At 33.7% G+C, this 13724-nt stretch overlaps 1 protein-coding gene across 1 annotated transcript; it reads left to right on the forward strand.

Annotated features, from left to right (window-relative positions):
- The first annotated feature begins 9964 nt into the window (after positions 1-9964).
- Positions 9965-13105, forward strand: LOC112422183 (uncharacterized). The gene is made up of 2 exons (XM_024785009.1): positions 9965-10918; positions 13094-13105. The coding sequence occupies exons 1-2, from the start codon at positions 9965-9967 to the stop codon at positions 13103-13105; spliced, it is 966 nt and encodes a 321-aa protein (XP_024640777.1).
- Positions 13106-13724: the final 619 nt, after the last annotated feature.

A 13724-nucleotide genomic window follows, 5' to 3' on the forward strand; every position in this document is an offset into this window, starting at 1 on the left:
CAACAAAGAATCACCAAGATCCTTCGCAATTCTCAGAGATTCTTCAAAGAATCATCATCATCGAATTGGTATTCCTTCGCAATTCAAGGTGAGAATTCGCCATTGGCGAACTCCAGCACCGATCACGAAGGAATCAGTGAGAAGAAGAAGGAAGGAAGAACAAAGGAATCAGTGAGAGGAAGAAGAAGTTTCCAGAATCAGATCAAAGCAACAAAAGAACCAGATCGAAATTTCCAGAAGATCTTCATCAAGAATCTCCGAACCAAAAACTCAGGTAAAACTCATCTTTCTTTTAAAAAGTATTAATCACAGTTAAACCTGCAAACAGATCTACAAAATTTCCAGAACCATAAAAATAAAATCATAACCGTAAGCACAAAACCTAGATCCATAAGGATCCAAGCTTTGTAAGCAAGAACAAGCACCAGAGAAGTAACGAACACGAAATGATGTAGATCCTCAAGAGTTTGAGTGTACGCATTCAAAACCCTAAAAAAAAAAAAAAAAAAACAATTTTAAAACCGTATGAAAATTCTCCGATCTACATCGTTTCAAGCCTTGTTTGTGAAAATCAGTGTTGGATTCATGTTTAGGGTTTAAAATCGAACAAGAAGGTGTAAAAAAATTGAAGTTCTGGTTGTTTTCTCGTCGGAACCCTAACATCTCACCGGAGAAGATGAAGTTTCCGGCGGAACCTTCATCTTCTCCGGCCAACAACCACCGGAGAAGGGAGGAGAGAGGTGAGAGAAGAGAGAAGAGAGAGAAGCTCTGAGTTTAGAGAGAGAGAGAGAGAGTTTGCAAATGAAAAAAACCGGAGCCTTGCCTTTTAAATAAGCCAGTGAACCGGACCGGTCCAGAACCGGTCCATTCCCCTTTGTTCCTGGCCGTTTGATCTAGGGTTTCAGGATTCTGGATCAATCATGTGGCTCCTGTGCGCCCAGGCTTTTAGGTTTTGGGTTGGGCCTGTTTTCCTTTGGATCTTTACGTTTTTACTATTTTTTGTGCTATTCACACCATTTTTCTTGCTATTTGAACCAGTGCTTTGATCAAAAATCTTGATAAAATTTCTAGAAAATTCATGCTTGCTTTTTGATATTTTCTTGATGTTTTTATGACATTTTTGCATATTGAGGTTGATAAGAATCTTGTATGATTAATTCATAGCATTTTAATTCTTTTTGGATTATTTCTTATGAATTTTTTGTCATATCTTTGTCCTTGATTGGTGGATATGTGATAAAGGCCTTTTGATGTGTTGATATGAGATAATTGTGCCTATAATCACATGTTGATCTTGCTGTTTTGGATTGATTCATGAAGCCTTGATTTTGTGAGCAATGTATGCATATTCTAGAAAATAATAAAATGCTAATTCTATTCCAAAAGATTGGCATGAAACTAGGCTTGCATGTTTCTAATAATCCTATGTTATAGCTTGAGATAAAGAAAACCATTTCAAAAATTGCTATAGCATGAGAATTAGAGGCCACAAATGCTTTAGGTTTCATACCAAAATTCTTAGGATTTGTTATCATTTTATTACTAACTTTGTGTCATTTTATATGCTTTTGTCTCTTGTTAATTTTTATGCTTTATTTCACTAACAAGTTTATCTCTATATTTCATACATCTCATTTAGCATTCCATTTCCATTTTTACATAGTTTAGGTTTTTTTTTTGCATTTTTACTTTTATTTGGAATTGTAATATTTAGGTAGATTTTATCTCTTTTACATTTCTTGCAAAGACCATAGAATGTATCTAGGACAATGTAAAAGGACCATGGACACTATAAGTGATGTACACCGACACAAGCACCGACACGCACACACGTTGCATGATATTCGTTTAGATGTATGTTTAGGAAATGCGAATACTTAGAAAAACTTTTTTTTGATAAAGTGAATTAATTCAAGTTTTTTTTAAATAAAACTTTGGAGTCAAAACTCCATTAGCTTTCCTTTTATTTTCTTAAGGAAAAATTCAAATGAATCTTAAATGCAATTTAGACCATTTTCTTAACAAATTGGACAAACCTCACATTTTTACTTCCCATGCCTTTAAGGCCCCTTCCTCTTCTTCAAAACTCCTTATTTGCAAACATTTAAAATCAATTGAAACACACTAGAATCAACTAAAAAAATCAAAAATCTTACAACTTCTCTCCCCCATTCTTAACTAAATAAACCTCCCATTTTCAAAAATAAGTAAAAATAAGCGTAAATGTAGACTTAAGAAAGCGGCTCCTATAGAGGACTATAGTCATTCCGGGTGCCTAACACCTTCCCGTAATGAAACTGACCCCCGAACCTAGGTTTTTTTTAAAAGGGTTTTTTTTCTCGATTCACCCTCCCCAAAAAATAGAGATTATCAACGATTGAAAGGTTCAAGCCTAATCATTGACTTGACACCCGAAAATCACGATAACACCATGCTTCAAGGAGATTTGCTTGATTCATCTCAGAGTACACGTTATCTTTGATGCAAGATCTCTTTTGCTAGCTTTTCCATCTTTCCACCAACTACACTGTTCATGGCTGGAAGCATGTGCAGAAGTGAACATTCTGATCTCAGAATGTTCCATTTGTTCTTACTTTAGGTTGATTTATAAGACTTAACTTTTAATGTAATCAAACCTAATAGTAAGATACAACTGAAGTGCAGTGAATGCATCATCTAGGACAATATTCTCTTTGGAATATTCCTAGTACTTTAATGTTCATAGTCTTGGATGAACATTAAAGATCCTTTTGACATAGATCCTTGTCCATGCATTTATTTGTTGATAGATCCATGCAGATGTACTTTTCTGGACCTTTTATTCATGTCAAGTGTACTTGCATGCTCTTCACGTTCTTGATGAATCTGGGTAGCTTCTGAACAACCTTCTGAACTGGGTTGCTTCTGAACTCTCATCAGAACGTTCTGATCAACTCTCTGATCAACATTCTGAACTAACTTTCTGAACTTCAGAATTAGTTCATGGATTCAATGTCCTTTGATTTTATGCATCTTGGTATGATTCAAACCTTGTTCTTGTCTTAGTGAAAACACTCAAGAGCACAAGTTAAATACCAAGGAATTAATCAAAGTCCATTTAATCCTTAATCATTAAAGTTTATTATCTTTAAAATTAATTAGGGATTTTGCCTCAACATCCACTTAATTCAAAAACACACTGAAATTCACAGCTGACGTTCCTGTGTTTTTCATCTCTTCTCCTTCCTTCGACTTGTGTTGACAAGTCCTTCTCCTTTTTCTACTCCTTTCTGTCCCTTTGGAAATAAGAGTGTTCTTAAGACCATAGTCCCTTTTCGGTTTAATGTCCCTTCGGAATTAAGAATGGTCTTGAAACATAGTCCATTCGATAATATATGTCCCTTCAGAATAAAGAGCACTTTTAAGATCATAGTCCCTATTTGGAATAACAATGTCCCGTCGGAATTAATAATGATCTTAACGGTATATATAAAAAGTATTTCAATATTTTTCTATTTGAGGAGAAATGGTGGTATCACCATATTTAAGTGGTCGTAGTACCATATTGATAGTTTAGAGAACTTAAAGTTAGAATGATATTAACACCATATTTGAGTGGTCTCAACACTTGTAGCAGTGCTTGTTTTATCCTGGAGGTGGCGTGGTTGATAGTCTGCCTTGCACAATTTTGGACAATGTCACGAAACGTCTTAAAGAGAGCGACCTGATCGTGACTCAACCTAATAACAACTTCGGTAGATAATAGAATTTGGAAATCCAAATACAACAATTTGGAAATCCAAAAACAACATAAATGTAGTTAAACTTATTATTTTCATATAGTACTAAGTTGTTTTCATTAGCCGTCATTGGAAGCTTGCAGAAATAAGCTATAAATAGCTTATGGACATCATGCCATGTTATAAGTCCTCCTTAATACTTAAATGATCACTTATGTCATAAGGTAAACCTAAATAAACTGTAAACTATATATCATTTTCAGTGTAGTTCCTAGTTTCATCATTATTGGTGTATTGGATTACAGTTGGATGCGGTCAATTTGGTTCTGTTTGGACTTAATGCTATCTTAAGTAAATTAGTCTAATCTAGTAATTTAATTGTTAAAGAAGTGCATTGTGCATGATATGTTGTGTTGTCATGATATGCTATGCCTATTTCATAGTGCATGTAAGACTTGCAACAAGAAAGTTACCGAAAGCACGGGTCAGAATTGCTATATGCTCAGAATGGGGCAGAAGTGTCTTCTTAAGCTACTTAGAGGCAACCTGAGCTTGATTGAAGCAAGGAGCAATATTTAGGAAGCAGGTAATGTTTTATGCTCTTGAAATTGCAATCACAAGTTTGAAGTCGTGATTGTTGTATTTATTTGTTGATTGATTTCGAAATTCATGCTGCAGGCACGTGAGAAGTTTATGTCATTGAGAAAAAGCACTAAGTTTGATGATGCCACTGCCACAGATGAGGGAAGTCCAGTGGCTCATATTTGGCATAGTTTTGACTCTAGGTTCATGTCAAAATAGGAAGCTTGTTTCAATATGGTAATATTAGTGGACTGTATCATTGAATATTCTGTGATTTTTTTTCTATAATTTTTATTTTTATAGTTCTGAAATACATTATTTTTTTTTAAATAAATAAACCAATTTCTTGCCGAATTACCAACGGATTGGTGTTCTATTTTAACGTTTCATCGCGCTTACGGGCAAGAGGACTCCTCAAAACCTGACCGAATGTTTACTGAGATTTTTTCACTTTTTTTGCGGATGTACTTTTCTTGCAGATCCTAAAATCCTAATGGGTGTTTGGATTGAGGGTTTAGGAGGGGAGGTGGACCATCAATATATTCCTAAGGGTCTAAAAGCTATCTAGAAAGGCTCAGGCATCCTCCGGGAGGGCTCCTAAAGTCTAGGCGCCGCCTTATCCAACTTCTAGAAACACCTAGAACTGGGTGAAAAGACCCAAAGCCCAACTTAATTAGGGCTTAAGTCACACTATAACCAGCCCACAAAGGGCTATAAATACCACTATTAAGATCATTCTTAAGGCATCACATAAACAGAAAGGGAGATGATAGTTTACTTTTCGTTTTTAAATTATGGACTATATAAAAGTTTTTTAAAAATAAATTATGTGTGATTGAAGTATTATATGATCGTTTATCATGTTAATATGTTAACTTTTTATAAAACATTTCAGTGTCTGTAGTTTAAAAATGAAAAGTAAACCATCCTCTCCCTTTCCCTCGTAAACCCTCCATCCAAACACACCCTAAGGAAACAACTACCCACGAAGGTATTACCTGGGAATCAAAATCCTTAGCAAAATCTGTAGGAGACCCTTTTCTTGCGGAATTTGTACCAAAATTCGTAGAAAAATCGAGAATTTATAGTAGTATAAGTATATGTACATGGAGTACAATTTTAGACATCCGCAACATGCTTTACACATAAATATACACATAAGTTCATTGTCAAATGTCACACTAAATAAGTCAAAGGTCACAGTAAATAACAAGTTTCATGTTGACAAAGGGACAGGGGCGGAGCCACCCCCTCAGCTCCAATTTTCTTTCTAGCAAGTCCAGCTATTACTAGAACTTTTATCTTTTCCTGCGGATTTACCTGCGAATTGTTATGTAAATTCCATAGGAAACACATTTCCTGCAGATTCCGCAGGAAATGTGAAATTATTCGCAGGAAGGAAGTAACATTTTGCAATAATTTTTTTGCCCAGGCTCTATAAAATTTCTGGCTCCACCACTGGAGACACCAATATATCTAATTGTTACGGTTAACATTAAAAAATGGGTTCTTTTTCAAAAAACATTAAAAAAATGGGTTAAATAATGTTTTACTCCCGATATTTGAGCGAGTTTTGAAAAAATCCCTGTAAAATAATTTTTTATAGATCCCCTTTGTAATTTAAAAAGGAGAAAACTTAGGTACAATTCATTCCGTGCTTTTTGTACGGTTCTTTTTGTACGGTTCTTAACTAAATTCACCATGACTTCCTCAAATTCATAATTTTCTCAAAGTTTGTTATAACAAAAAATATGTATTTTTAGTTAAGAACCATACAAAAAGCAGAATTGTACCTAAGTTTTCTCCATTTAAAAATTCCATCTAAAACAACTTTGACCTCAGCTGACTAGGCAACTAAACTAATGTGGCACGCTGACTGGACAAATTAGTTTATTTTTCAATTTTTTTAAAATCCATCTCACATTTTTGAAAAAAAATTAAAATGAAAATTAGATTATTATTATAAAACAAAAGGAAGAATCGCAAAACCTAATGTGCTTTTTCATTAACTAAAGCACATTAATGCACTTCATTCCCCACCTAATGTTTTTAACTAAAGTCAAAACCTAATGAAAAACATTAATCGCAAAACCTAATGTTCTTAACTAAAGTCAAAACCTAAAGTACTTCTTCAGAATAGCAAAACATTTTTTTTATCCCCTTCTAAAACCTAAATAAATAACTAGAAAAAAAAAAAAAAAAAGGAAAATAGAAGAAGAACTGACGGAAGAAAAAGAAAGATGCAAGAAGGAAGAAGAAGAATCGACGGAAGAAGGAAAACGAGGGTTAGGCTTTACATAAACTCCATATTTGCATGATGCCCTTCTTGTGGAACATACTTTATTGAATGATACCCTTCTTAAAACAGCGTTATATGCTTGCTGAGAGTACTAAAGAATTAGTGGAAACAAGGAAGAGTAAGAAAGGATTATGTTGTACCAAATCCTCACTAGTTATTTGATGAGGTCAATGCTGTTTTTTATGGAGAGAAAAAGAATGAAAGGGGGATCTAAATTTTTTTATTTCACAGGGGTTTTCAGAAAGGGAGAAAACATTAATTAACCCATAAAAAAATATTCAAACCTCTTCCAATTTCTTCCATAGGTCCTTGTGTTGATAGCAATAAAGAACATATCTGAATCATTCTCTAACAACGTCCATGGTTTATGCATCTGCCGTCATAGTTATCATATACATCTCCAAATTGGAGTTTAGAATCGAGTAAATGACCTATTCAACGACTATACTTTTGCTCAAATAGATCATTAGCCGAATAAAAAACAACAATGATCCTTTTTGGTCTAGTGCACTAATAAAATACTAGTATTAGATATTGGTAATGAATATTATAGATATTTCTTCAATTGTTCGAATTAATAAGCCTTTTTTACATGACATTTCAGCTCATCAGTTAAGCTATATTCAATTTACGGATCTCCAAGATTGTCCTATAAAATTAGGTTCTATACATAATTTCTTGTAATCATGATCAAACACACAATTATTTCCAATCATGTAATTACAATAGTTTGATCTTCAATAGAACGATTAGTATTTCATCTTTGCAAAATTGTTAAGAGTCCCACGTCGGATAGGTAATGGTCTGACAATGTGTTTATAAGTGGGAAATCCTCACATCACAAGCCGGTTTTGTGGCCTGACGATGTGGCTTTGTGGACTCAAAGGATTTCAATGTTGAAGCTCTGATACTATGTTGAAATGGGGCCTAACTCATCCTTACAAAACCGGCTTGTAAGGTGAGGATTGCCTCCTCTTTATATACTCTTCTCAAGAGTCTTATCTATCCGATGTGAGACTTGAGTTTTTTCCAATACACCCCCTCACGCCCAACACTGTTTGGACTCTCTGGGCTTGGTGCGTAAATAGGTTTAGGCGGTCCTTGAATTCGACAAGCTCTGATACCATGTTAGACATGGTGGTTGGGCCTAACTTAACCCCACAAAACCGACTTGTGAGGTAAGGATTACCCCCACTTATAAACACATTGTCAGACCATCACCTATCCAATTAAGAAAAATAGATCTAAAACAGACAATTAGATCATGAATCATCCGATTAAGATAATAAAAAATCATATATATATGCAATTTTTGGACTACACCAATTATTTCAAATTTTGACCCCTAGAAACCACTTTCCTATAAACATATCAACCTACAACAATTTCACAAAAGAAAAAAAAAAGTTAAATAAGTTTTTAGTTTCTATAAATATAACAAATTTCATTGTTAGTTCTCATAAAAGAAGTGACAAAGTTTCGATCCTCAAATTTTTCAGCACGTAGTTTAAATTATTATTAAATTAAAATTTGATTAAATTTTTAAATTTTTGATTGATTTTTTATGAGTAAATTACACTCCCCTCCCCTCAAAGATGCTTGAATTACACTCCCCTCCCCTCTTAAGTTAAAATATACACTTTACTCCCTCAATATTTTTTTTATGTTGAAATTTATACTCCCCTCTCTTATAAGATGCTTGAATTACAAACCTCTCCCTTAATAATTAAATATGCACTACACTTTAATCTATTTGAACATAAATAAATATTCTTAATATATATATATATATATATATATTAATTTTGAATCACCATTTAAGAAAAATTAATTCACTTCTTTATAGTTTAAATGTCATGATAATTAAATTTAAATATATTGCTATTGTTTTTATAAATTAGAGTATAAAATTAACTTTTAAATAATCATGTTTTAATGATTTTAGTAATTTTTCACATATTTTAATTTCGTTTTGGGTTGTTTCATGTTTTATAATAGAGTTTAAAACTACATGTTAATGAAATTGTGAATAAAAAATAGCGAAAAATATGTATTCAATTTTTTATTATATTAAAATAGACCCGCAATAATATTTTTTTTAAGTGTGTTAAATTATTATTTTTTGCTAGATTATTAGAAATAATAAAAAAGAATATTGAGGGAGTAAAGTGTAGATTTTAACATAAGAGGGGAGGGGGATGTAATTCAAGCTTCTCTAAGGGGAGGGGGGTGGAATTTTTTCTAATATGTTTTGAATAAGAGGGGAGGGGAGTGTATATTTTAACTTAAGAGGGGAGGGGAGTGTAATTCAAGCATATTTGAGGGGAGGGGAATATAATTTACTCATTTTTTATAGACATGTTAAGAACATTATTAAAAACTTTTTTTTTTTTTAAAATTAGAACTTTTTAACATATAATGAATTAAATATGAATTTTTTTAAACATAAAAATTTCAAGATAAAACTAATGAAAATTTAGATCTAAAAATCAAATTTTAAGCTAATATTTTACATATGAACTTTTTATAATGTTTTAAACAATTATGTAAAAAAAATCACTCAAAAATTTAAAAGTTTAAACATAATTAAACAAATTTTAATTTAACTAAAACTACATGCTGATATTTTTATAGAGATCATAATATGACACTTTTAATAAGGATTAAAAACAAAATTAAGTATATTTATAAAGACCAAAACATGATATTCTATCAATTTAAATAAATACATTGAAGATATATTTTTAGTTCTTTTGTTTTCTGGTCGGTATTTAGGGATAAATTACATTCAATTGGTAGCACAACCAAATAAAAGCAAAATTTGATATCATTCAACAAAGATGTGTCCTTTTCCGACCCTTAACTGATTGTAAAGCCCACACATGTATTTTCTGTCTACCACATTTTGGTTGGGGATGTGGCTGTTAGTTTGTTTTAATTCAAGTTTAGTTTTAGTCATAATCATAATCAGTGGTTAATCACAAGTTTGTTTTAGCTTGTTATGAAGTTTGTTAGAGGTTAGCAAATAAGGTTGTTAGAGTTTGTTACATTGCTTGTGCTTCAAGCAACGTTTAGACTTGTATATAAGACCATTATCTTGTACATTCATTATGTAGAATCAATAAAGATCATTTACAATTTTCATCATAACTTTCTTCTCTCTCAATTCTCTCTTATTCACATAAAACCTTAGAATCAGAAACTGCTTCTGAACAGTGCTTCTGAACAACTGCTTCTGAACAAAGCTTCTGCTTCTGATTTTCTGCGCTATCAAATTGGCATCTAGAGCCTTTGGTTTCGTTCTAAGGGGTAATCAAGATCTTCAATCACGCAATTTGTAGAAAGAAACGCTGAAGGAATCACCATGAATGGTAGCAGCAGTTTCAACACACATCTTCCAATTCTTGAAGCACGCAATTGGGAAAGATGGAGTGCGGTGATGAAGAATCTGTTTGGAGCACAAGACCTGTTGGAAATTGTGCAGGATGGTGTACATGAATTAGCTGCGAATGCTACTGAGGTGCAAAGGAACGCACACAAGGAATTGAAGAAGAAAGATTGCAAGGCTCTGTTCTTGATTCAACAAAGTCTTGATGAAGGAAACTTTGAAAGAATCTCAAAATCACTGAGTTCAAAGGAAGCATGGGACATTCTTTCAAAGTATCATGAAGGTGATGATAAAGTGAAGTTGATTAAGCTTCAATCTCTGAGAAGGAAATTTGAATTGATGCAAATGGAAGATGATCAGAAGATTTCTGAATACATCTCTAAACTCATTAATCTTGTGAATCAGATGAAGGCTTGTAGTGAAGCAATCACTGATCAACAGATAGTTGAAAAGATTATGAGGACCCTATCTTCAAGGTTTGATTTCATTGTGGTGGCAATTCAGGAATCAAAAGATGTTAAGACATTGAAGATTGAGGAGCTGCAAAGTTCATTAGAAGCTCATGAATTGATGGTTTCAGAAAGAAGCAATGAAAGATCAATTCAACAAGCCTTGCAAGTTCAAACTATCAAGAAGGATGATTATGATAGGAAGAACTTCAAGAAAGGAAAGAAAAACTCTAAGGGAGGAAACTGGTCTAAAGGCAAGAACAATGGATCTGATAAAGGTGAATCTTCAAAGGAAGGAAATTCTAATCAAAAGAAGAAAGTTGATAAGAAGAAGATTCAGTGTTTCAAATGTGAGAAATTTGGACACTATGCCTCTGAATGTTGGTCTGGTAAAGGAAAGCAATCAAAAAATGATGAAGAGGAAGCCAAAATTGCACAAGATGATTCAGATTCTGAATCATTATTCATGATTGTTATCATGGTTTTTGGGTGCCAAGCCATTAATTGGACTTGTACCTTTCGACCGTTGATATCTCTATTTTTTCTTGGGAAGGGCAAAATTGAGAAAAAAACCCTTAGATTCTAAGTTCGGGGGTCGTTTTCGCTACGGGAAGGTGTTAGGCACCCGGAGCGATTATGGTATTCCATAAGAACCGTTCTCCTAAGTTTATTTCTACGCTTTATTTTTATTGCCTACTTATTGAAAGAAAAGAAGTTTTATTTGAGTGAAGAATGGGGGTGAGAAGAAGTAGAATTTTAATTTTATTTCGGCTTGGAGGGGTTAAAGTCCCTTGCCTACGTACCGTTTTACGGGATCAAAACCGGCGTAGTTCTTGCTAAAAAGACTATTTTTGTTTTAATTGTTTGATTTTAAGTTTTGAAAAAAAGGTTTTGAAGAAGGAGATTGGGAGGCTTCATGAGCATTAGATTTAGCAAAAAAAGTGAGGTTTGATTAGTGATTAGAAAGAAAGTCTAAATGATTAAGATGAATTGAACTTTTCTTAAGAAAAAAGAAAGGAAAAAATGAAGTGTTGACTTCATACTTATTATGAAAATTTTTGAAGTGAAGTTCAATTGTTTTTTTTGAAAAAAGATGGATTTTCCCTAAGTGTTCAAACCTAAGCGCTTACCTAACCATACAATCCTATGCATACATCTAAGGTGAGTGTGTGCGTGTCGGTGCGTCATAGTGTCCATAGTCCATATTACAAAAATTGCCTAAATACATTCTATGGCCCCTTTGCCAAGCTACAAACCAATGATAACAAATTACATTACCAAATGAATTAAAACTTGCAAAAAAAAATAAATGCTAAGCTAAAGAAAGTGGAGAGAGTGGTGGAATGCTATGAAATGTATGGCACATGAGATGAAATGGTTAGTAATCATAAAGCACACAATAGTAGGAAGTAATCAAAAGGAAATGCATAAGAATGGCAAAGAAAAGGTAATAAAGTGGCAATAAACCTAAAAAACTTTGATGTGATACCTAAAGGTGCTTGTAACCCATAATCATCACATCATGGCAATTTTGCAAGAAATTTTGTTTCAAGCCATGACATGAAATTAATGGAAACATATGCAAGCAAGGTATCACACCAAATTCATAGAGAAATTTGACACTTTATTCTCTAAAACAAACACTTGTTGCTTGTAAAACAAGAAATCCATAAAATCATATTCAAAACAGCAAAAAGAAGCACATGTCCAGAGGCATATTCATCATAAGATATGGTATCATTTATTCATAACACACATCAAAGTATCAAGAACAAAAACATAGCAAAAAGTATACCCAAAAGTGTAAAAACACATGGAAATTTGTTCATGCCATTTTAATATTTTTTTACATGCAAGAAAACACCATAAAAATGCCAAAAATATACCAAGAAACAACTAAGAATTTTTTTAGGAATTTTTATAAAAAATGTAGGCAAGTAACAGGTTCAGATAGCAAGAAAGGCAGTGCAAATAGCAAGAAAATAACAAAAAAACGTAAAAAAGGACTAAGCCCAAACCAAAGCCCAAACCTAAAAGATCCGGATGCACAGGGAGCGTTGGATTGATCCAGGAAAGGAAACCCTAGATCCAACGCTCAGGATTGAAGGGATTGGACCGGTCTTGAACCGGTCCGGTTCAGTTGTCTATAAAAGGGAACTAGCACCGGTTTAATTCATTTTTGCAAATCCTTCCTCTCTCTAACTCTTCTCTCTTCTCTCATCTCTCTCTAAACCCTCACCGCCGGTGAGGATGAAGCCACGGCGGAGACCTTGAAGGTCCGCCGGAAGCTTCATCTTCTCCGGCGCGCCTAAGCACCTCCGGTGACCTAAATTTCCAGAACTTCAAAACTTCTACATCAAACGATTCGTCTTCTTATTCTAAGTATGATTTTGGCACTGGTTTTTACAAACGAATCTTGAAACGACGTAGATCGGGAAAAAACTTCGTACGGTTTTGAAACTGATTTTGATCTTTTTTGAAAGAAAACGTTTAGATCTTTACGGATCTACATCGTTTCGTCGTTTATTGCCTCTCTAGTGCTTGTTTTCGCTTTCAACACTTAGATCCTTATAGATCTAGGTTTTGTGTTTACGGTTACGGCTTCGCTTTTGAATTCTGGAAATCTTAGATCTGTGTTGCTTGCATGTTTTTACAGGTTCAACTGTGATATTATATTTTTAAAAAGATTCTGAGTTTTACCTGAAATTTTTGATTGGAGATTTTGTGAGATTCTTCAGAAAACTTGATTCTGTTCTTGCTGATTTTTTGATGCTTCTGCTTGTTCTTTGGACCGAAAATAAATCGGTGATTCACCGGTTCTGTTTCTTCATCTTCTTCGCCGGTTTAGAACCTTGTTTCTTTCCCTCTTCTTCTCGCTGAACCTTCTTCGTGATCGGTACTGGAATTTGCTGCTTCTGCAGTGAATCCGTGCCTTGAATTGCGAAGGAGATGATTCAATGATGATGATTCCTAAGGAATCTCTGAGAATCAATGGAAAATCCAACGAATTTTGATGATTCTTGCTTTCTGGAAAACGGTTAGGGTTTTGTGTTCTTGGTGTTCTTGATGAATCTGAGAAATTTTTCTGTTTTGATTCAGTTGCTGAGAAAAAGAAAATTGTATTTGTGTTTATGAGTTGGCGTGTGATTCATGGCTTTGAGTGGCACTGTGCACCTTTTATAGCATGACATGTGTGCCTCTGAACAAATGAGAAAGTGACACCTGGACCTGAAAAAAAAAAAATGACACGGCCTTGGACTTAAAATGGAATTTGGACCTTCTTGCAA

Source organism: Medicago truncatula, chromosome 5 (assembly GCF_003473485.1).
Source record: "Medicago truncatula cultivar Jemalong A17 chromosome 5, MtrunA17r5.0-ANR, whole genome shotgun sequence".
Taxonomy (NCBI): domain Eukaryota; kingdom Viridiplantae; phylum Streptophyta; class Magnoliopsida; order Fabales; family Fabaceae; genus Medicago; species Medicago truncatula.